This window comes from Cricetulus griseus, chromosome 4 (genome assembly GCF_003668045.3).
Source record: "Cricetulus griseus strain 17A/GY chromosome 4, alternate assembly CriGri-PICRH-1.0, whole genome shotgun sequence".
Taxonomy (NCBI): domain Eukaryota; kingdom Metazoa; phylum Chordata; class Mammalia; order Rodentia; family Cricetidae; genus Cricetulus; species Cricetulus griseus.
In genome coordinates this window covers 3942272-3967133 of record NC_048597.1, presented here as the reverse complement: position 1 = coordinate 3967133, position 24862 = coordinate 3942272, and the positions used below count along the sequence as shown (strand labels likewise).

Sequence of the window (24862 nt, the reverse complement as noted above, 5' to 3'; positions counted from 1 at the left end):
TGCAGGGGCTGCCCGGGATCCCCGCGCTCGGGCCAGCGGAGCCCGCAGATCCTCGAGGGCACGGGGAAGCCCTGCCTCCAAAAATAAAATAAAAAAAAATAGGCTCTCGGTGTTAGATTTCATCGCTGAGCGTACGGGTTTCCAGAGGTTGTCGCTGGCACAAGAAGGAGGCATCTGCGGCCCTCCCTCCTTCCCACCCTCCCTCCCTCTCCCCGCCCGGTCCATTCATTTGGCCATGCTCGCCCTGCAGTGCTCTCAGGCGGGATGGGATGGTCCCAAGTGGGAGTGAGGTGTTACCTGGCTTTGTTGCCCCTGCCCGTTTGTGAAGTTATCATTCTTCACATCTGTTTTGTTGTTGTTGTTGTTGTTGTGTTCTAATTGCCCGTTCGTACAGATTGCCCATTTTTCTCCACATTTATTTATGTGCATGAGTGCTTTGCTTGCACGTGTGTATGTATGTTACCCACCCCTGTGCCTGGAGACCAGGAGGGACTCAGGTCCCTTCACTTACTGAGGGAGTGAGTTGCCTCGTGGGGTACTGGAAACTGAACCCTGGTCCTCTATAGGGCAGTAGGTGCTCTTACCACCAAGTCATTTTTCTGGAGTCCATAGTTTGGCCATTCTTGCTTAATCCCCTTTCTTTTGATTACATCTTCCAAGTTAAGGACCTTTAGTTACATAGTTTGTTTAATGAAATGGTCTTTAGTAGTTAAAAGAGAGTAACTATTCCTTTTTTTTTTCTTTCTTTCTTTCTTTTTTCTTTTTTTTTTTTTTTTTTTTTGGTTTTTCGAGACAGGGTTTCTCTGTATTGTTTTGGAGGCTGTCCTGGAATTCTCTCTGTAGACCAGGCTGGCCTTGAACTCATAGAGATCTGCCTGCCTCTACCTCCTGAGTGCTGGAATCAAAGGTGTGCTCCACGAACGCCCGGCTAACTTTATTTTTTCTTTCCACTGGGGTTTAAGCATTCTGCTCCCCAACTGGGTTAATCTGACACTCACCACTCTTAGAGCCAAGAGTTGTTCCCAGGGAAATAGTAGAAATTATTCTGTCTGAGGCCTGGAGAGATGGCTCAACCTTTAAGAGCACTGGCTGTTGAGAGGTCCTGAGTTCGACTCCCAGCAATCACACCAAGGCTCACAACCATCTCTAGTGGGATCTGATGCTGTCTTCTTCATAAAGGTGTACGTGCAGTTAGAGCACTCATACATAAAAAATAAATATTTTTTTAAAAAAGGAAGAAAAGAAATTATTCTGTGTAAATTATGGGTGGCCAAGGTCCTGGACCAGGGATATAAATTGCCCTGAATAGTGAGGTGGTGGTGGGTGAGGAAGAGGCAAAGCTCTGTGAACTCTTTTAAGTTTCAGGCTATCTTGATGTGCATAGATGAGTTACAGTCCAGTCAGAGTAACATAGTAACCGTTTCTCGAAAAGAAAGATTGAAATGAAGCAAGCAAACAAAATTCCTTAAAGTTGGCAGTGTTGCCCCATGGAGTGTTCTTGAGACCCACTGTAGCACTGTAGTAAAGTGCATAATTACTAGCTGACCCTGGGTGTGGCAGTGGTTAGAGGGCTAATTTGGCACAGGCTCTTGGAACCTCAGAATTTTTTTCGACTGTCTGCTTTTGGTTCATGACTAGTTGGTATAGTATAACTTACGAACCAGATCCAGCCTGGCACCTGTTTTTGTATGGTCTGTCATCTAAAAATGAGCACTCAAAATGGTTGGAAAAAAATTCTGTGATGTATGAAATAAATGTTAGTTTCCATAGTCCTATCGGGGGGATACCATGTGCATTAATTTTCCTATAACTGTGAGATCCTTGGGTTAGGAGAGAATCTAAAGATGAATGGGCTTTGTAGTTATCAGCCTTAACGTATGCAGACTTTATTTAGAAATACTCACCCTCCCCCCCAATCCAAGTCCTTGGACATGCTAGGGAATTATGCCATCTCAAACGCTCTTGATAGACCTTTTAGAATGTGGAGTGCAGAGAAAAAAAATAATTGTTTCCATCTTCTCTAGTTGTAAGTGAAATGCTCAGACCATTGGTTGCTGTTTGTTGTGTTCTCTCCACCAGAGAGGTCCTGTGTGTCAAGCTGGCACAGGCTGACACACTGCTCCCATGAAATGCATGCTGCCTTTATTTACTTTCTCTTGTTGGAGTTGCTCTTTTCTTTTCAGATATGCCTGCTGTTGTGCTGTGATTGCATTTTCTATACAGCCTTTTATTTTCCCTGGTTAGTCGTTGGTGTATATTTTGTTTGTTTTTTTTTTTTCTATATATATATATATCCTGATCACTTTCTAAAGGACATAGAAGTCTTTTTCCAGCATTTATCAGTTAGGAGTACTTGGCTGGGTAGTGTCTTGGACTTCCTCCCTTAGTGAACACTTGTCTAGTGACTGACATCACAAGCTGGGCCTGCCCTCATGACCTCATCCTGACATAGGGAATTGGACATGTGACTTTAAAGGACAAGGCACTTAGTTTCTTTTGTACCCAGAGTTCCATTCTGAATGATGAGTTGCCCATACAGGATTGTTTTAGGTTTTTGAGGAACCACCATACCATGTTCCCTGGAAGCTGTACATTTTACATTCCCAGCAAATGTCAGCCTAAATAACATACAATGGTATTCCAGAACAGCAGATCACAGTGGCAAGGAATTGCAAGCAGAGTTTAGTAACCGTTTATGGACATAGTGAGGCCAAGGAAGACAAGCATGCTAAAAAGTCAACGGGAAAGGGTTGTGTTGTGAACAGTTGTCTTTGGCTGCAAGGACCAGGAGCAAGGGTCCTGTCAGCTCAAGGGTAGTCAGTGAGCTTCTGGATAGGCGACATGGCAGAACTGTTTTTATCTAATAGGAGGCTGTGATTTTAGCAGTCTTTTGTGAAGGTTTAATGTTATCTGGCAAGCATTTCCAAGGATATTCCTTCCCTGTGTGGCTTTCCCTGTGTGGAGTTCAGAGGACAATTTTTAGGAGTCAGTTCTCTGCTCCGCTGTGGTCCCAGGGATTGACTGAACTAGGGTCTTCAGGCTAGACTCCAGGCAGTCTCTACCTGCCGAGCCGTTGCCAGCTACTGACTATTTTGATACAACAGAGCACAAAAGTGCCAGTTTCTTCACATCCCTGACAGCCTTCATTGTCTTTCTCTATTTGAAACAGGGTCTCAGTTTATAGCCCCATAGCCTCACCAGGCCTGGAACTTGCTACATAGACGACGATGGCCTCTGACTCACAGAGATCTCTGCCTCCCAAGTGCTGGGATTAAAGGTGTGGGTCATCACACCTAACTTCCCTTGAGAGTTCTTTTTTAATATGTGTGTATGCAAATGCAATGGGGGACGTCCTTCTTGCGTATGTTTATCTTATTGGTTGTTGAATAAAGCACTGCTCGGCCAATGAGGCAGCAAGTTAAGTGGGACTAGGAGTCAAGGAGGATTCTGGGAAATGTAGTAAAGTCTTGTGATCCAGGCAGGAAGTGACATAGCAGGCAGACTCAGAATATAAGCAGGGACAAACAGGAAGTTGCTCTCTTCCTCCTCCTCCCTGTAGAGTCTCCATGTGAGCCCAGCAAGACAGGACTCTTGCCACCAGCGTCCTCAATAAGACAAGTTTATAAAATACATAGATTAATGATTATGGTTGATAATTAAGACTGATCTATCAGATAAGAAATCTAGTCATTGGCCAGCAGCATTGTACCTAATATAAGTCTCTGTGTGTTATTTCGGCCACCCACGTGGCCGGCAGAACTCGGGCAGCTGTCGGAAAGATTTATTTTTAAACATATGTTCATGCAGATGCCTTCGGGAGCCAGAAATGGGGCATTGACTTGCTTAGGGTTGGAACTACAGATGGTTAGGAGCAGACCAATGTGGGTTCCAGTGGGGTCTAAGCTCTGGTTTAATCTCAGTTGAATTCTGTGAGTTGAACTTTTAGTTTTTGCTTTTCTTTGGTGCTAAGATGGAACCCAGGGACCCGGATGTGGTGGCCCATGACCTTTGTCCCAGTACTCCAGAGGCAGAGGCAGGTGGATCTCTGAGTTGGAGGCCATCCAGGGCTACACAGAGAACCCTTGACTCAAGGGATGGGACTTGGTGGGGGTGTAATAAACCTGAGGATGCTTGTAGCTGTTGGGCCAGTCCTCTGCTGCTAGTGTATGCCTCCAGGGTTTTCACTGTCCTTGTGTTGTGAGATTTCCTAGGAAGCAGGGACTGCAGAGCCCGGTTGACATTAGTGGTGTGGAGAGGTTGGGATGCTGCAAGTCTAGAGCCAAGTTCCCTTAGGACACCTTTGGCCCCCTTAATAGCCATTTATTGCCCTCCTCTGTGAATTAACGTCTTTGTGACCATTAGGTAAATCACTTGAAATGAACAAATAGACCCCTAGTTTCCATCCAGCCGAAGGGTCAAGGACTGCTGTTGGAAGCAGCTGAGGCTGAAGCACTGCTTTTTCTATCCTGCTTCACTGTATCCGCAGCCTGATGGACCCAAAGGTCTTGATGTGTGTCTTTCTTGTTCTGCTATTACAAGTAGTTTATCAGACTATTACCACACTGGGACAATCTGTGTTCCAGGCCATGGTCACTTATATTTGGCTCTGCAGTGAACTGCCTCTTACCCCTCTGAGGTGAGAGCTATGTTTTAGATGTTTTGTTTTTTGTTGCCAGTGTCCTTTTGATATAGTTTGATTTATATATATTTTTGTTATATTCAAGAAATAATTTCCAAATCTAATGTCATGAATCGACTAGTCTAACAGTTTTATCTGTTATGTTAGGTTTTGATCCATTTCGACTTAATTCCTATGTGTTGTGATGTAGAAATTTGGTTTCCCCAGTACCATTTTTTTTTAAAGGCCTTTTCCTATCGAATGATCTTGGCACCTTATGTATAGGGTTTGTTTGTAGGCTGCTTGTTGACTTGCTATTGTGGATCTGCCTGGTTTTGATTGTCCTTGGAGTCCACAGCTTGCCTTACCAGTTTCTGTAGGGAGCTGATGTCTGTAGTTGCCTAGGTTTTTATTTGTCTGTATTTTTTGAGACTGATCTCCAGCAGCCCATGCTGGCCTCCCAACTTAAAGTTGATAAGGATAACCTTAAGTTTCTGATACAATGATTCCCAAGTGATGGAGTTACAGGCTCTTGGTTACCATGCCCAGTTTTTATAGGGGTGCTGGGGGTTAAGCCCAGGGCTTTATTCATGTTAGGCAAGCATTCTGGCTATTGAGCTACATCCTCAGCCTCTTGTGTTGGGGAGGTGGAGGCCACAGGATCAGAAATTTATGGTGAGTTCAAGGCTATCCTAGGATACACAACCCTGCCCCCCACCCCCAGAATGTCTCTATGTAGCTCTGGCTGCCCTGGAACACTCTGTAGACACTCTCTGTAGACCGAGCTGGCATCAAACTCACAGAGATCCACCTGCCTGTGCCTCTCGAGTGCTGGGATTAAAGGTGTATTCCGCATGCCCAGATTTTATTTTATTTTTTATCTATATGAGTACTTTGCATGTACATCTGTACACCACAAGATAGCATCAGACAGCTGTGAGCTACCATGAGAGTGCTGGGAATTGAACTCATGTCCTTTGGAAGAGCAGTGAGTGCTCTTAACCACTGAGCCATCTCTCCAGCCCACACCCTGCCTTTAAAAAAAAAAAAAAAGTACTTACATATGTGCATCTATGTGCCTACAGTGCTCAAGGTTTAAATTTCCTGTATCATAGGGTTGATTGGCCTCTCCTTCATATCTATTATTGAGAGTAAAGTCATACTTCAAAACTTTGGAAATTGAAAAAAAGTCATGGATACACACCAGGCCAATGTTCAACTGCAATAAACTTGGAATACATAATGCAGCCAACTCAAGAGTGTCAATGTGAACTCTCTAAGAGGTCTCCAGCAAGTTTAGGGAGGTTATTAGACCTACTTAGTACAATAATGGCCAGAGACCCTCTTGGCAAAATCTTGTCTCAAGGCATCAAGATTTAGGAAATAATGTTTGTCAGGCTTTAGGGCCTTGGCTGTGCCGTTTAAAAATGGGTCTTACAAGGGAGGCAATCAGGAAAGCTGTGGCCTGTGACCATAAGGAAACAAGGTTTTCAGCAGGTCTTGATGTGTAAGCTAGAGTTGTTCCCAGCCTTATCTTCCAGGAAGCTGCTGTCTAGGTTTTATCTTCTTGGAACAAGCAACTAAGTCCTTTTTAAATTTGGTTTCAGTGTTTGTTTAACACAGAGACAACGTATATTGGATCTTGTGCTCATAATTAAGGGCTGCATTAAATTATATGAATTGTTGATTTGTTTCAGCTTTGCCCGAAGTTTTTACATACAAATTCCACTAGTCATACTTGGCCATTCAGTGCAGTTGCTGAATTAATAGGTATGTAAATTGACATTTCATATGTTGTCTGTTAATTGTAATTATAATTTAATAACGTCTGAAAAGTAATATGTAGCTATACTTTTTAAAATACATCCTGAATAACATTAGTGTAAAAGCTGACTTAACTGTTGTTTAAGTTCATATCAGGTGGATTACTCCTCACCTTCCCCATACTACCTAAGTGTGTTCATAGCTTTTAGTTCTTAATTTGCTAAGTTTACAAAGCGCTTAAATTGCAAATATTTTTACTGGGTTATGAAATTTAAAAATAGAATTTTGCTTCACACTGTGTAACAGTGGGTTCCTCTGTCAGGTGTTAGAATTAATATGTTAAATATATGGTAGTTTCTTGTTTCCTCTGGGGAATGATGAGGACCAGGAATATAACATACCTTAATTATTTAATGAGCATGAGACAATATATAAGTTGTGTTCAGATTTGCATCATGAGGTCATGATTTTTCTTAGGAAATTAATGAGCAGGAATAGTTTGTTTTGTTTTTCCAATTTAGGGAGATGTTTTAAAGGGAGAAATGTTATTCTTGGGAGTTTCTTTGTACATTTTACAATGGGATCTTTATCAAAGGAAGGTCCTACCTGAGATATGGGAGGAGGAGGGACTTTTGAGTTTTTGTTTATTAAGGAAGGGTCTCACTCTATAGCCCAGGCTGGCCTCGAACTCCCAGTAAGTCTTGGTCCTCAGTTTCTCTAGAGCTGGGTTTGCAGGGTGAGCACCCTTCCCAGCTTGCAGGAGCATTTCCTTTGGTAGAATACTAAGCTTTTTTATACAGTCAGAGCCAACAAGCACTCAGATGGTTGTGTTTTTCTTCTCCCCACTCTGCACTGGATGTGCTACAACACTGCAAGTATTCTTTTTTATCTTTCCTCAAGTGGTCGGAAAAGAGTAATTGTAAACTGCTTTATAGAAGGATAGTTTAAAAGCCATTTTTTAAAATGATTTTTTTATAATTTTTTACATCCTGACAGAAGTTTTCCTTCCCTTCTCTCTTCCCAGCCCCCCATCCCTCCACTCCTCCTCAGTTTCTATTCAGAAAAGGCCAAGTCTCCCATGGATGTCAACCAGACATGGCATATCAAGTTGCAGTGAGACTAGGCCCCTCCCCTTGTACTAAAGCTGGATAAGGCCAGCTAGTGTGAGGAAAAGGGTCCCAAATCCAGAAAGCTGTTATTTCTGATCAATACTTCAAAGTATATTTCTATTAGGGGCTGTTCAGATGGATCTTGGATAAGTCACATATTGGTTTTTTTACCGATAAGGTAAATATTTTTCATTTTTAACAGTCCTTTATTGTGCCTGTTCTGAGAAATGAGTATATAAACAAGATGTTAAAGGTTTACAGTGGGAAGTGCACGGTGATGGAGCTGTAAGGTTGGGGAGGAGCTGAGCCTTCCATCTGTGTGTAGCTTAGGAGAAAGGGATCCTGCCTTCTCATTCTGAACTCTTATTTAGTGAGCTTTGACACTCAGTTCTCAGTTTCCCATATGATAGACAGACAAGCTGCTTTTAATCATCTTTGTGAGTAACGGGGTTTCACTTCAGTGTAGTGGTTGCCAGTCTATTCCCTGTGTGATGTGAAGGGCTTGGAGAGAACTGATTCTGATACAGTTAATGGAGGCAGTTTAGTTTTGTGTTTTCAAACCTTAGGAATGCCTAACAGTTAGAGCTCTTAAAGGAATAGTGTATTCTGTTGCTTGTTAGAGCATTGTTCTAATGAATGGCTTCTTTAAATTGCAGACTCAGAATTTCTCAAAACCCTTTGTCTTCCAGACAATGCTTATGATCCTGATGTGAATGCGAAACAGATCTGGATTGATAAAACAGTCATCAATGACCGGATATGCTTGACTTTCACTGACAATGGGAACGGGATGACTGCAGATAAGTTACACAAAATGCTAAGGTGTGTAAGAAACATGTTATACTTCAGAAGATGATAATTTACATGTGTCATACAAAATACCATCCCATGTCCTTAATTTTTGTTTTTAAAACATGAAATGGGTATCCGCAGCGTAATTGGGACTTTCCTTATTTTCTACAACTAAGTTATTAGGCAGGCCTACCATTCATATCACTCCTCCCTTGTCTGCCTTACCTAACCCCAGCATTCCTTTAGGGGTGTAGCACACAGATCGTATTTTTACTCTGCTATCAATTAGGCTTATCTTCTGTTTCTAGTAGAATTTTCCATGGGAGATGGGGAGTTGTCTTTAAAGAGATTGAGAGGATGAAGAGGCATAAAATAATTGATGCAGTCTGAGCCTGCAGAGTCAGTAAGCAGTGTCTGCACTGGGCACTAAAGTGAGCAGCACAGAGCAAGGGAGAATTCAGAAGCAGAGGCCTTCTGTTGTCTCTAAGTGTTCCTTATGCTGCCAAAAAGGCAATTGACCCTATCATTAATCATGCCATAGGAGAAAATGTCTAGAGGAAGCGCTCTGTGGCCTGAAACCTGAAGGGTTGTAGGCCTAGTTAGGGTTGAAGGCAGACATTTGGTCATGCATTCCCAGGTGATGAGCAGAGGTGTGAACACATAATATATCAAACCTGCTCTAGATTTTACTCCCGGGTAGGTGGGATCGACATATTGGATCCAGGCTTTTACTTGGTATAACAGTCATTCAATTTTAAAGGGGCTTTAAAAATGAAAGAATGAGTATTTATTGTTTATCTTCCTTTTCCTTTTAGCTTTGGCTTCAGTGACAAAGTCACCGTGAATGGTCATGTCCCGGTTGGATTGTATGGGAATGGCTTCAAGTCAGGTTCTATGAGACTGGGAAAAGATGCAATCGTTTTTACCAAAAATGGAGAAACCATGAGTGTGGGATTCTTGTCTCAGACCTACCTGGAAGTCATAAAGGCGGAACATGTAGTTGTCCCTATAGTCACATTCAACAAACACCATATCCTTTTGATTTTGGAATGAATGCTGCAGAGAAACTTTAAACAATCTGGAACACTCCTTTTTATCTTCTTCAATTCTTGTCTTGCCCTGTCTTTGGTTTTAGAAAGAGTCCCTCCATGTTAGCCAGGTTTGCCTCCAAACTACTGATTTTCCATCCTGTCCACCCAAAAGCTGGAGTTAAGAGGACACAGCACCATGCCCATTGTCCTAGTGAGGGTTTCTGTTGCTGTGACCAAACATCATGACCAAAAGTAAGCTGGGGAGAAAGGGGTTTGCTGTTCGTCATTGAAGGGAGTAAGGACAAACTCAAACAGGGAAGGAACCTGGAGGCAGGAGCTGATGCAGAGACCATGGAGGGACACCGCTTACTGGCTGGCTTCCCATGGCTTGTCAGTCTGTTTTCTTATAGGACCACCAGCCCAGGGATGGCACCACCCACTCTGGGCTGGGCCCTCCTCCGTTGATCACTAATTGAAAGAATGCCTTACAGCCGGACGTTGGTGGCGCACGCCTTTAATCCCAGCACTCGGGAGGCAGAGGCAGGTGGATCTCTGAGTTCGAGGCCAGCCTGGTCTCCAGAGTGAGTGCCAGGATAGGCTCCAAAGCTACACAGGGAACCCTGTTTCGAAAAACCAAAAAAGAAAATGAAAGAAAAAAATGCCTTACAGTTGGATCTCATGGAGGCATTTCCTCAACTGAGGCTTCTTCCTCTCTGATGACTCTAGTTTGTGTCAAGCTGACACAAAAAAACCAGCCAGTACACTCATCCAAAATTTTGTTGTTCTTTTTTAAATGATTTTACGTGTGTAGCATTTTGTATCCATTATGGATATGAACCATATGCATTTGTGGTATCTGCAGACGTCAGAAGAAGGTGTTGCTTCCCCTGGTACTAAAGTTATACATGGCTGTGAGCTGCCATTTGGGTACTGGGGATCGAACTCTCTCCAGAAGAGCAACAAGTTCCCTTAACCACTGAACTAACTCTCCAACCCCCAGATTTTAGTTTTTGGAGACAGGGTTTCTCTGTGACTTTGGAGCCTGCCCTGGAACTCGCTCTGTAGACCAGGCTGGTCTCGAACTCAGACCTGTCTGCCTCTGCCTCCCGAGTGCTGGGATTAAAGGCATGCGCCACCAACGCCCAGCCCATTCTTGTTTTCTTAATCCATATGTATTCACGTCTGTATATACTTCCTTTATCCTGTGCTGAAGCTCAGGGTTTGTTTTTTCTTTACTGGAAATTTGCTGTGGAACTCTCCACATAATGAGGTTGTGGTTGTAGTGGGTGGGTAGGTTTGAAACAAGTTCTCACTTGGTAGCCCTGGCTGGTCCTGAAAAATCACAGCGATTGCCTGCCCCTTGCTCTGTTTCCTGAGTGCTGGAACTAAAGGTGTAGAGTTGTGTTAATTGTTTCCCAGGGCTGCAGATGAAATTTAGAAATAGAGCACTGATCTGACGTGTGAGGTTGGTCTGTAGGACCACAGAGTGACAAGCTTACTCTGTTCTGTAGTTCTCTCTTTTCTTAGGCGGGGTTTCAGTATGTAGTAGAAGATGACTCGCCTCAGCCTGCTGTGCAGCAGAGATTATAGGCATGAGCCACTTTGCCTACCTTATAGTTCCTTATTTTAAGCTTATTGTGGGTTAATAAGAAAGACTGTTGGCCTGGCTTGGAAGTTCCCCTAATAGTGAAAAGCAACATGATTTGGGGAAATTCATTGACATAAATCATTGAGTTAGTTAGAAATAATGAATTTGCCCTTTTCCTCCCCCTTTCAGAGTTGAGGTGAGTGGCCTTGAAGTCATCCTCCTTCCTTAGCCTCATTTAGCTGGGGTGTAGGTGGCTGCCCCTGAGCCCTGCCACATGCTCACTCTTTGCCTTTCCTTGTGTTCATTTGAAATCACATTGCTTTTCTTTAGGAGTTAGAAATAATTTAGGGATTGCTTTCTCTTTAGTTTGTTGAAATTGGCTTCTATATTACACTTGTGTAAAATTTGTTGATTTCAATCTTTAACTAAAGACATACGTCACATGATTAATTTAGCAGAATCAAAAGCAAGCCTAACAGCAATTCTGGAACATTCTCTGTTTTCTACGGAACAGAAATTACTGGCAGAACTTGATGCTATTATGGGTAAGAAGGGGACAAGGATCATCATTTGGAATCTTAGAAGGTAAATGTAGACCTCTGTTGGTAGTTGACCATGGCAAGTAAAGTCCGTAACAGAGCTGGTGCACTGTGTTTAGCCTTGTAACGTAGACCGGAAATGAATGGGAAAAACATGTGTTGAATCTCCTCATTTGTGGTTTCTTTTCTTTTTTTAGATTTATTTATCTATTAAGTATACAGTGTTCTGCCTGCATGTATGCCTGCAGGTCAGAAGAGAGCATCAGATCTCATTACAGATGGTTGTGAGCCACCATGCTGTTGCTGGGAATTGAACTCAGGGCCTCTGGAAGAGCAGTCAGTGCTTTTAACCTCTGAGCATCTCTCCAGCTCCATAATTTGTGTTTTCTAAGGATATTTTATTGAGCCCACTTACTTTTAAATTGCTCTAAAAATTTTCTAGTTCTATCATTCAGTTTCCAATAGTACTATGTTTGTATTATTCCATCCCTAGGCTCGAAAACAAAAAACTACCTAAAAAAAGAGAAAGAAAAGAAAGATGAAATACTAGCTAGGAAGAATAGCTTGTGAAATTTAGATTGCATGAGCTAACAATCCAGTAAGTAATGTAGATGAGAATTTTCCCTTGATGAAAATTTATGGTTCTTGAGTTTGTGAGATAGCTCAATGGGTAAAGGTAAGCTTGCAGTCAGGCCTGACAACATGAGTTCAATCCCTCAGATCCATGTGGAAAAGTCAATGAATTCCCTAAAGTTGTTCTTAAATCTCTACACAGATGTGCTCTCTCTCTCTCTCTCTCTCTCTCTCTCTCTCTCTCTCTCTCACACACACACACACACACACACACACACACACACACACACAGAGTAAAGTAATTTTAAGAATTAAATGAGTGCTTCCTTGTCTTTGGATACAATCCTTTATAATTAAGAGCTTTAAATATTAATAAAAAATTGTAAGATACCTGCAATACATTGAACCATAGAAATAAAGCACAAGTAGCATAAACCTAAAGCATTTTAGAATTTGTTTTTCTGATGTGCTGAATCTCCTTTTGCTTACATTCCCCTTTGTGTTCCTCTTCCTAGTTAGTTTTTGTTTTGTTTTGTTTTGTGTTTTTTTGTTTTGTTTTGTTTTGTTTTTCAGTCAAGCTCTCTGTTTTTCCGTAATTGGTAATGCATGTGCAGCTGGCTCTTGGGTGTCCCCTTATAGTTTTCTCTAAGTCTGTTAGTAGCGCCAGGGCATTGTCATCAGTGCAGTGAAGTGCAGGGCACTTGACTGGGCACAGCGCCCATAGTTGCTCTGGCCACACTTGGCTTCCTCTGTGCTTGATCTTGTCCTTTCAGAAAGTAACCTAAAGGTAGCAGGTGTGAAACCCTTGGACCCTGCAGGTGTTTGCCTCTCTTTGCTTTTATCATCAGTACAGTAGTTTGCTGCTTTTCACGCCAACACTCCATGGTTAGTTCAGGTCCAGTTGTTAGAGATACTGCTGTAAACATAGATGCAGATGTCTCCCGGGATGCACAGGAACGCAGTTTCTGTATTGTTAGGCTTTCTTCCGAGGTACTGTGCCATGTTTTGTCCTGTCCAGCAGCTCCTGGATGGTGTGGTTTCCCTGAGTCCTGGTGTTTTTTTCTTTGTCTTGGATTATTTTGTATTTGCCCCCAACCCCTGACCTACTATTGCTTGCTTGCTTGTTTGTTTATTCATTTCTTTCTTTCTTTTTTCTATCTTTTCTTTTCTTTTCTTTTTTTTTGTTTGTTTGTTTTTCGAGACAGGGTTTCTCTGTGTAGCTTTGGAGCCTATCCTGGCACTCGTTTTGGAGGCCAGGCTGGCCTCGAACTCACAGAGATCCGCCTGCCTCTGCCTCCCAAGTGCTGGGATTAAAGGCGTGCGCCACCAATGCCCGGCTTATTCATTTTTTTCTTAACAGTATTTGCTGATTTTTTTTCTTGATCTGAAGTTAAATTTTGCTTCTTTCTAAATTCTTTTCTTACAGTTACAAAAATGCAACAGAATTTGATTTTGAAAAGGACAAGTATGACATCAGAATCCCCGAGGACTTAGATGAGGCTGCAGGGAAGAAAGGGTACAAGAAACAAGAAAGGATGGACCAAATCGCCCCTGAGAGTGACTACTCCCTAAGGGTATGTACTCAGTTGTTGCTGGAGATGAGCAGTCAACAAGCACTAAACTGTTAGCTGACTTGGGTCTACTTGGGATGTCTCTCCTGGACGTGTGCTACACATGGATCAGCATACTAAACCACTCATTTGGGTCCTGGTTGTTGGTTTTTGTTGTTTTGCTATGACAGCCTTATTTTAATAGATGGATTGGAGTATAGCACATGAGACGCAGTCTCAGAGAGAGCAGGGAGAGGGAACCCTTGTTTTAATTTTGAAGATATCAGTTCTTATAGAGCTTTTGCTTTTCCACTCTGGACTTAGTTTATTTGAATCGGTGAGTCAGTACATTTTGTATTTGCTACACTGATTAATTGAAGTCACAGAACACCAAATTCAGTGTTTTTGACATACCTTGATTTGTCTTCTAAAGCATATTGATGAGATAATATACAATTATAACATTATGTAGTAAGTATCTCTTGAGATTTGACTTCAGAAACAGGTTATGTTGTAAAGATTCAATGTATTAATTCCTTGTCTCACTGTGACAATACCCAACAGAAGCTCTTTAAGAAGGATGGTTTATTTTAGCTTGTAGTTCTGAGGAAGGTGTGATAGAAGGGACAACAGCTACTGGTCACATTGTGTTTGTTATCAGAGAGGACAAAATCAGGAATGGTTTGCTGAGCCAACGTTGTCCTTCTTCTGTAGTTTGAGACCCCAATCCAGGGAGTGGTGCTGCCCTCCTTCAGGGTGGCTCTTCCCACATCAATTCATCTCATCTAGAAAAATCCTTTACAGGCACTCTTAGAGATTTGTCTCCAGGGTAATCCTAAGTCCTGTGCAGTTAACAACATGAACTTGGAATTGTGTACAAACACTGATTGCAGTACTGTGATGTTTGTGATTGATCATTGGTTTTTAATTTGAATGAGTTACTAATTTTATCATTCATGTGCTAAAGTCATTACATATCCCAAGCCAAGAATTTGACATTTACAAGTTTGATCATGTACATTTTCTGAGGTCTGAGTAATCATAATAGCAAACGTGTACTATTTCTTATTCTTTCCTGTTACTGGTGTGCCACTGCTGTTAAAGTCATGCTTAAGTGTGAATGAAACAGGTCCCAGCCAGTGAGAGCAGACAGTTGGCAATGCAGTGTTGACAGAGACCGTGAGTGGGTTTTAGAAAAGACGACATACCATGTCCTTGAAATCAGGAGCCAGGTAAAGTAGGAAATGTTCAGAGTTGACTTTGTGCTGAGTCTGTGATCTGTCCTCTGAATTACTCAACCCATTTCCTTTAGAGGTTGTTCTCATAGTGATAAGGAGACAGAAGAACATGTCTTAGCGTGAGAGGTGGTTGTTCAATTTTCTAAAGTTAACTTTCTTTTTCTGAGGTAAGGTCTTCCTGGGTAGCCTAGACTGGCTACTTTAATCCCAGCACTTGGGAGGCAGAGGCAGGCGGATCTCTATGAGTTCAGGGCCAGCCCAGTCTGCAGAGCAAGATCCAGGACAGCCAGGGCTATACAGAGAAACCCTGTCTTACTATGCAGCCTCAGACTGGAGATCCTCCTATTGGGCTGAGTGTTGGAGTTTCCAGGTGTGTGGTGCATACCTGCAGTGACCCACAGGGGAGGGAGGTGTTCAAAGCCATCTAGGTAGCTTGTGCTATTTTGAGACCCTGGCTCAAAAAAAAAAAAAAACAAAAACAAAAACAAAAAACTGTCTTTTAAAATCAAATAACTAGGGGATGAAGAGATGGCTCGGAGGTTAAGAGCACTGGCTGTTCTTTCAGAGGTCCTGTGTTCAATTCCTAGCAACCACATGGTTGGGTCACAACCATCTGTAATGAGTTCTGGTGCCCTCTTCTGGCATGCAGGCATATATGGAGGCAGAATGTTGTATACATAGTAAATAAATCTTTTTAAAAAAAATCAAATAACTATTGTAACTTTGTGTTGTTGTCATTGCTTGATACTTGAGATTGAACCCAGGGCCTCATACATGGTAGTGCATGCATACCTTCACCACTAACTACAACCACCACTTCTATAGTCTAAATTACTTTATTGAGGAATTAAGTTGTTTGTTACCAAAGGAAGCGCTTTCTTTTTAAATTCGTATCTGAGTAACATTGAATAAATTTGTGAATGATTCTGTAGAGAGGACTGATTTTGTTGTTTCTTTCCAGGCTTACTGCAGTATTCTATACCTAAAGCCAAGAATGCAGATCATCCTACGTGGTCAAAAAGTGAAGACCCAGCTAGTTTCCAAGAGTCTTGCCTACATTGAACGGGATGTGTATCGACCTAAATTTTTAGTATCCTTTATGTATAACGCTGTGTAAACATAGGAAACACATTCAATACCATTTGTCGTTAACCCTTTTTATTCCTGTAATATTTCTAAAAATTACACTCATCTGTATGTACATGAGTGGGTTTGTGTATATCAGAGGACAACTTGCAGCAGTCTGTTCTCTTTTTACCATGTGAGTCGCAGGGATTAAAGTCAGTTTGTCAAGCTTAATGGCCAGCATCCTTATCTGCTGATCCATCCCGCCCGTACTCCCCATAGGAATTCTACTCTCCAGGTTTGCTTTCTGCATGTACTCTGGGGCTTATTTTGAATAGATTTATATATGTTTATTTTATATGTATGAGTGTTTTGCTACATGAGTATCTGTGCCATGTAGGTGCCTGGTGCCCAAGGAGGCCGGTAGGGTATGAGATCCCCTGGGATTGAGGTGGTTGTAAGCTGCCATGTAGATACTGAGAAGCAAACCTGCATTCCGTGGAAGAAGACCTGCCTCCCCAGCCCCTGTATAATGGTATTTATTAGTAATACAGAGAGAGTCATTGGAAGGGATTTAAGTCTTGTAGTACTCAGAAATTTTCCTTAATATTTTAAGACTAGAACAGTGAGAATTACTTTTGGATTCAACTGCAGAAACAAAGATCACTATGGGATAATGATGTATCACAAAAATAGACTCATTAAGGCTTATGAAAAAGTGGGATGTCAGCTAAAGGTAAGGCTTATATTTGAAAAGAGAATGTTTTTAACAAAAGAATAATATAGTCTTTGCTCATGGCTTTTTAGGTGTCAGTCTCTTTTGAAGGTGGGAAGGGGTATTTGTCTTTTTGATACAGGGTCCCTCTATCCCTGGCTATCCTGGACTTCATTATGTAGGCCAGGCTGGCCTTGAACTCAGGGATTGAAGGTGCGTAAGCCACCCCTGGCGTGTGTCAGTCTTCTAGGTGCCGCATTAGCCTGGCATTTGGCTGCATTCAGTTGTCATTGGAGTCTCAGTACTCGGTCCCACAAGGACATATAGAGGATTGGTTTCACTATACAGAGTTGGAAATTGGGACTAGTAAGTAGTTTGCCCAAGACTTACCAGGAGTGTGGTTCTCAGCACAGAAGTGCGTCTCTGCTGAGTTGTTTGGAGGGAAGTTTTGTTTTGTCTTGTTTGGGGACCATCTTACAATATACTCAGCTAGTCTCAAACTGTGCTAGTGTGACACCTTCCGTGGATGCAAGTCTCTTGGATGCATTTGGATGTGGGTCACATGATTGTTTTTTACTGGAATGAATTTGAGTGGTGTTTATTTTAACTTGGCAATTTTATAAGCACTTATGGAACCAGCCTGACAAATAGTAACTGATAGGTTAAAACTGCCCTGCTCCCTCATGGGGCTGCAGGTAAGGCTTGGTAGCAGGGGCCTGCTCCCTGACCATTTTTCTGCCCCTTTGAGTAACTTTCATTGCTGTAAAATCTAGTCTAGGTTGCCAGTCATAACCCACCTTGTACTTTATACATTTGTTCTATATACATTAGAGTGTTATTTTCTAGGTATTGGATGATAAGTGTACCTGTTAAAGGTTTGTTGTTTGATTTAAATGAGGAACTCTCAGAGGGTTTTAAGGTAGATGTGTGTGTCCATCCCGTCCCGTCCTCCCGTCCCCGCCAAGTATTTTGGGATTTGTTATCTTTTCAAATTATTCTAAGTTCCTTGTAGAATGCCAACATGTTCTGCACAGCTTAGTGTGGATTTGTTTAGACTGCTGTTATTACACCAGGTGTGTGAAGGAGACATGGACTGCGAGTTGCCAGTGTCTTGTCTTTTGTGCATTGGTGCAGAGGGGCAAGCTGAGGAGCTGCTGTCATCAGTGCAGCGGGACTGTGCTCAGCCTGGTGGTTGCCAGTGCTGTGCTGGTGAAACCGCATCCCAGCAGATGCCGTCCTTCCCCTTGCATCAGTGAGCACATAGTTCTCATCCCAGTGCACACCTGCCAGCAATGGGCTTGGAAGAGAACTGTGATATGTAGGAGTTAACTTATCAAACACACAGCACTTACCAGGAGATTTCAGGGCAGTCATATAATGTCTGCAGTGTAAATCTTTGTTGAAGGGTATAGTGAGCTTCATGCGTTACGTCTGAAATGCTCTTTCACTATATTTCAGGCAAACAACATGGGTGTTGGAGTGGTTGGAATTATAGAATGTAATTTCCTTAAGCCAACTCATAATAAGCAAGATTTTGACTACACTAATGAGTACAGGTATGTTGCACATTTATTTACTGACAAACTGAGGAAAGGTGTTAAGCGAGATAGATGGCTAGGATATTCACTCCTCCATCCCTTTAGCCAGAGGACATGTTTGAGATGGGTAGACCTGTGTAGACTGGCCTTGAAATAGCTATGTAGTCAAGGTGCCTTGAACTTCCAAGACAGTCCCAAGTACTGCCATTACAGGTGGACACCCAATACTAGGCAGGCAGGCATTTGGTCCATTTCTGTAACTCTCAGGGTAATGTATCTCATTGAGAAAACCAGAATTATGTATTTTGATCATGGTGGAATAGATGACAGATTGAGATGGAAGAGAAGACCATCTTCTAAACGAGTCACTCAAAGTTTTAAAGTTCTACAGTGTAGGGCTTCTCTCCCTTTTATTTTCTAATATGTGTCTTTGTGGATCTGTGCACGTCTACACACGGATGTGCAGAGTCCAAAAGAGGGTGTTGGACCCCTGAAGCTGAGTCACAGGAGACTGTGAGCCATCTGAGTTTGGAGCTGCGAACCAAACTCAGGTCACCTGCAAGAGCAGTAAGCTTTCTTACCCACTGAACCATCTCCAGCCACGTACAGCTTCTTTCTGGGTTTTTTACTTTTTATTGCTGTGATAAGACACTGACCAATGCAACGTAAAAGAAAGCATTTATTTGGGGTTTACAGTTGAGAGGTTAAATCCGTGACAGGATTGGGAGCATGGTGGCAAGTGAGAACAGTGCTGTAGCAGTGACTGAGACCTTACTCTGTCTACAGCACAAGGCAGAGAAGAAAGCTAACTGGGAAGTGGTGTGAGGGTTTGAAACCTTAAAGCCTACCTGCCAGTGACACCTCCTCCAAGGCCACTTTTTCTCATCCTTCCCAAATAGTCCCACTAACTTGGAGACCAAGTATTGAAACACATGAGCCTGTGAGGGCCGTTCTCATTCAGTCCACCACAGTCTGCTCCCTGGCCCAGGGAGGGGATGGCTATAATGCAAATTTCATTCAGTCCAACTTCAAAAGTTCAAATTTCGAGACTCAAGGCAATCTTTTAAAAACCCTTGGAAAATAAGAAAAAGCAAATTGTGTTCTTCCACAGAATATGCATTGTCATCCCAAAAGCAAGGAGTAAGGGCGCAGAGAAGAAGTAAATACTGGACCAGAACAAGATCAGAGTCCATCATGGCAAACTCCAAATCCTGTCTCTTTATGTCTGGTGTCCAAAGGCTTAGATAGCTTTTCTCTTTTAGTTGTTTTTGTTTTTTATTTTTTGAGATAGAGTTTCTCTCTGTAGTCCCTGCGGCCCTGGAGCTTGCTATGTACATCAGGCTGTCCTGAAACTCAGGAGATCCTCTTGCTTCTACTGGCATTAGAGGCTTTGTTGACTGCAACACACTTCTCTCTCTTGGGCTGGTTCCATACCCTATCTGCAGCTCTCTGTGGCAGACATCCCAGAGCTGGCACCTCTAACATCCTGGGCTCTCCAGCACAATTTAGGCGTCACTTTAACAGCTTCACACAGTGTCCTTTTCTGGCTTGCATTCAGGGACTTCATGCAACACAGCTCTCCTTAACCTCAGGAGGGAGTTTCCACAACTACTTTACTCCCATTGCCTTTGCTTCCTTCTTGGGATGGAGCCTGGCCCTCCTTGGAATTCACTTGCCTAAGTTTTCCTTTGTTGCTTCTTTTTAGGAGCTGTCAGTTCCTAGGCTTTTTACAAGTTGGAAGTTTAGCTGGGTAGTATCTGCATAAGAATAATCGCTAAGCTGAGTATGGTTGCATAGTCTATGGCCCCAGCATGAGCAGATTTCTGTGAGTTTCATGCCAGCCTGGTCTCCATTTTTTAAGACAGCCAGAGAGATACAGAGCACCTATCTCAAAAAACAAACAAACAAAATGGTCACTAGAAACCATGTCAATATTAGGCTATCTTGAAATCTCCCCTTCCCAACAAAATTAGTCTGGAGCTGTTCAATTCAGACAAAGCCAGAAACACCCAAATTCTTGGCCAAGATATTAAAAGGAGGGTCTCTAGCTCAGTTGTGTTTCCTTCTGAGTCCTCTTGAGCTGGGCCTCTATAGTCCCTGTTGCTCTCATCCCTGCTGGGCACAGGTGCAGCTTCTCTGGGAGCACTTGCCTTCAGATAAGAGGTTTTAGTTAAAGCTTCAATAACAGAGAAGACAAAAACATGCTTCAGAATGAAGTAAGAACAGAGTATTGGGGTTGGAGAGATGGCTCAGAGGTTAAGAGCACCAACTGCTCTTCCAGAGGTCCTGAGTTCAATTCCCAGCAACCACATGGTGACTCACAACCATCCGTAATGAGATCTGGTGCCCTCTTCTGGTGTGCAGATATATATGGAAGCAGAATGTTGTATACATAATAAATAAATAAAATTAAAAAAAAAAAAAGAACAGAGTATTGTCTTGGACTGGATTTGGAGCTGGAAAACAACATACTGACAGTGGACACACCAAACAGTAGTTTGTTTGAGATTAATAGTCTGTAAGCATACAGTAAGACTAAGGGACAGGAGCAAATATCAATGTAAATTGTCAAAGTGAGAAATGACAGGCTATGTAGTGATACATACATGTAATCCCACAAGAATTACTGTGAGTTTAAGCAGTTTAAAGAATGAAGCCCTGAGGGGGAGTTTGGCTGGGAAAAGGATTTGCTGCCTTGCCTGCTGGTGACTGAGTTGGATATCTGGGATCCACATGGTAGCTGGAGAGAACCAACTCCTCCAAGTTGTCTGACTGCTAAAGGGCGAGCGCGCGCACGCACGCGCACACACACACACACATGTTATAAAAACTTAAGAATGAGGGTCTGTCTCCAAAAAGGACTGTATGGGTCCAACAAATTTAAAAGAAACATTAAGAGGGTAACAGGACTAATTTTCATAGAGAATATTAATTATTAAATTCAGTTGTTTAAGGAAGATGTGTTATCAGTCTGAGAAACTCTTTAGAAGCTATTATGAAAGCACATAGCCTTGATAATAAATCCAGGGACATTGTAAAGGGGAGGTTATGTAAACCTGTTATTAATGATTTATGACAGTAGCAAATACTAATAAAACCAAAGAGGCTCAAAAACAACAACAAAAACAACAAAATAAAAGCCGGGCATTGGTGGTGCCCGCCTTTAATCTCAGTACTCGGGAGGCAGAGGCAGGCGGATCTCTGTGAGTTCGAGGCCAGCAGCCTGGTCTATAGAGTGAGTTCCAGGACAGCCAAAGCTACACAGAGAAACCCTGTCTCGAAAAACCAAAACCAAAACAAAACAAAAACCAAAAAAACAAAGGTGCTGTATCCTGAGAGATTAGGGGTTAAGTTTGTTTTGTTTTACATTTGTTTATTTTAAGCATCTGTATAGGAAGTTCTGGCTTTTAATAATTTATGTGTATTTGTGTTTTGCCTGTATGTATATATCTGTGTGAAAGTGTCAGATACCCTGAAACTGGAGCTACAGGCAGTTGTGAGCTGCCATGTGGGTGCTGAGAATTGAACCCAGGTCTTCTGGAAGGACAGACTGCTGAGCCATCACTCTAGCCTGTTTACATTTTAAAAATTGATCTTGAGTTGCTGTTTTATTTTTTCTTGAATTAATGTTATGATTTGTTTTTTAAGGCTTACAATACTAGCATTAGGAGAAAAGCTGAATGATTACTGGAATGAAATGAAAGTGAAAAAAAATGCAGAATACCCTCTAAGTTTGCCTGTCGAAGACATACAGTAAGTACTGATGCTAAGTCTTTCAGAGGTGACGCTGCTTCTCTGGCTTTCCACACTTGGGGCTCATTCAAGAAAGTAAATCCACACACTCCAACTTAGTGAGTTGATGTCTGTTGATATCACTTATTTCAGCTTGTTATCTATCTGTCTATCTGTCTGTATAGGTGTTTTGCCTATATGTATGCTTTTGTGTACCACTTGTGTGCCTGGTAGAAGAGGGCATTGGAGGACCTAGAATTAGAGAGATTGCTCAGTGGTAAGAGTTATTCCAGAGGACCCAGCTTTGACTCCCAGCACCACCTACCTGGTGGCTCAACAACAGTCTTAACTCAGTCTCAGGGAATCCTACACCCTCATCTGGCCTCTGGCATCAGGCACTCTGTGGTACATAAACACACAGGCAAGCAAAACTCTGATACACATGAAATGAAACAATAAAATACGTTTTAAAAGCATAAAAAGAACTGTACAGTACCATGCCTGTGATGTCTCATTAGTACACGAAGCACACACAGGCTAATAATTATAACTGAGCCGTGAGTAAAGTCCCTCACTGGTGCAGAAATGGGCACCAGTAACCAGGGTGCTATGCCTGTGCCTTTGGAAGCAAGAAGAACTTGGGCCAGGATTTAGAAGGTTATCAGTGATCCTACGAAACAAGGGCTATTAGCTGAGGTTTTTTCTTTTTCTTTTCTTTCTTTCTTTTTTTTTTTTTTTTTTTTGTTAACTTTGTAAACATTGAGTCCATTTGAAATTTTTTTCAAAGATTTTAATTTATTATGTATACAATATGCCTTCAGGCCAGAAGAGGGCACAAAATCTCATTATAGATGGTTGAGTCACCCTGTGGTTGCTGGGAATTGAACTCAGGTCCTCTGGAGAGCAGCCAGTGCTCTTAACTTCTGAGCTTCGCCTGAGCCCGCTGCTGGGCGAGCATGCCACTGGGCTATTGTACACCTTTTGTGGCTTGCAGCAAGGACTCCTTAAGCTTACTGTGGCTTTGAATTCAGACTGCTCTGCCTTTGCCTCCCCAGTGCTGGGATGAAAGGTGTGCACTCCGTGATTTGCTCTTGCCCACTGTTTAAAAACTGTAGTGAAAAGATAGAGAGAGAGAGAGAGAGAGAGAGAGAGAGAGAGAGAGAGAGAGAGAGAGAGAGAGAGAGAGGGCGCTCAGGCAATACAGTGCTGCTGGCAAGTAGGGCAAGTAGACTCTAAAACCCAGGTGAAATAGCTGGGCATGGGGACATGCACTTGGAGTCCTTGCCTACGTGGCCAGCAAGAGAACTGCCTCAAAAATAGGGTGGGTGGTATTGCTAAGGAAAGACTCTAGCCTCCACAAGCACAGGTGCACACAAACACAGACAAAGAAAATGTAATTGGTGAGTCAGATGTGTGATCCAGCACTGGGGGTAGGGGGGGTAGGGGGGGATCTAGAGGGTGAAGAATTGGAAGCCAGCTGGTGTGATGACATACACCTTTAATTCAGTACTCAGGTGGCAGAGGTAGGGAAGCTCTGAGTCTAGGCCACTCTGGTTTACATAGGTGGAAGTTAATCCTGTCTCAAACAAAGAGGAAATCTGATATAAAATGAGTCTTCAGAATTTTTTTTACCTAAACATATGGGTATTTTGCTTACATATGTGGAGTGTCTGGTATCCACCTGACTGTCAGATGCCCTGGAAGTTGAGTCACAGATGGTTATGAGTTACTGTAGAATAAATAATAAAAACCCAGAGACAGATATATTTGGGGTTCAAGCTGTACCAGAAAAGCAAAGCAGCCAGCCACTAGAGTTCTTACCTCCACCAAGGCTGGGGTGATCCTGTCCTCAGCATGACTGAGACTGACTGTACCTCACTGCTGTCTCCCCACCCTTAAATTCCTCTCTAGTGCTGGATTAAAGGGGTGCACCAACGTTGCCCAGCTTCTATGGCTGACTAGTGTGTCTACTGGGATCAAAGGTGTGTGTCACCACTGCCTGACCTCTATGACTAACTAGTGTCATAGTCAGAGGCTTTGCACGCTGACCTTCAGGCAAACTTTGTTAGATCATAAACAGAATATCACCGTAAGTGACAAGTGTGTGCTGAGACTTGTACCTGGTTCCTCTAGACAAAATCAAGTGCTCGTAGCCAGTGAGTTACCACTCTAGCTGGCTGCGTATTCCTCTTCCTAGGGCATCCCCCAGTTCTCGTCACTTTCCACTTTGTCTGAAGACCCAGATCTACCTCCTCTGCCACCCACCAAGTGCTGAGGTTAAAATGTCCACTAGCACCATCTTCACCTCCTCACCCCCGACCCCACACTCCTCTCTGTCCCCTGTCTCAAGGCAGGACCTCACTTAACATCCTTCTGCCTTCCAAGGCCTAGGATTAAAGAAGACATTTGTTCTATTAAAATGAATATGTGGCCATAACTTCATAAAAGTTGCTAACATTTAAAAACTTAATTATACATTAAATACAGTTTTATCAGGCACTTTTCAAGATTGGAAATAAGCAGATATTTCATGTGTAAACAATGTAGAAAATAAATCAAATACTTGACACCATAATTCCATTTTAATATTTTGTTTTTGTTTTGTTAAAGGAAGCGCCCTGATCAGACATGGGTTCAGTGTGATGCTTGCTTAAAGTGGCGAAAATTACCAGATGGAATAGATCAACTTCCAGAAAAATGGTATTGCTACAATAACCCTGACCCACAGTTCAGGTACCATATAGTTGGCAGTGCCCTTTCTGGAAAGGCAGAAAGTGCTGTGGACTGGCGATGTGTCATTCTTGTGTGGTTTCTTTTCGTCTAGAAACTGCGAAGTTCCAGAAGAACCTGAAGATGAGGATTTGGTACATCCCACTTACGAAAAAACCTACAAAAAGACGTGAGTGTTGCATGCCTGTGGTAAGAAGGGACCCGCAAATCAGTAATGTATTCAAAGTGTTGTGGTTTGAACCAGCACAGGTGTGATTGAAGGGTGTAGTGAACCCAGCAT

General features: G+C 42.5%; 1 protein-coding gene across 5 annotated transcripts in view; it reads left to right on the top strand.

The window, feature by feature from the left end:
- Positions 1-24862, top strand: part of Morc3 (MORC family CW-type zinc finger 3) — a 39471-nt gene that overhangs the window by 1868 nt on the left and 12741 nt on the right. For 3 of the 5 annotated variants that reach the window (XM_027415640.2, XM_027415638.2, XM_027415639.2), the window contains exons 2-12: positions 6316-6388; positions 8181-8313; positions 9099-9313; positions 11340-11487; positions 13441-13588; positions 15764-15892; positions 16484-16603; positions 18041-18138; positions 21769-21873; positions 24463-24585; positions 24677-24751. In XM_027415640.2, the coding sequence (XP_027271441.1) occupies positions 8282-8313; positions 9099-9313; positions 11340-11487; positions 13441-13588; positions 15764-15892; positions 16484-16603; positions 18041-18138; positions 21769-21873; positions 24463-24585; positions 24677-24751 (1193 nt within the window). In that variant the 5' untranslated portion in view covers positions 6316-6388; positions 8181-8281. The remainder of the gene's footprint in view (positions 1-6315; positions 6389-8180; positions 8314-9098; positions 9314-11339; positions 11488-13440; positions 13589-15763; positions 15893-16483; positions 16604-18040; positions 18139-21768; positions 21874-24462; positions 24586-24676; positions 24752-24862) is intronic. The other 2 variants (XM_027415641.2, XM_035444294.1) reach the window with 2 other exon arrangements.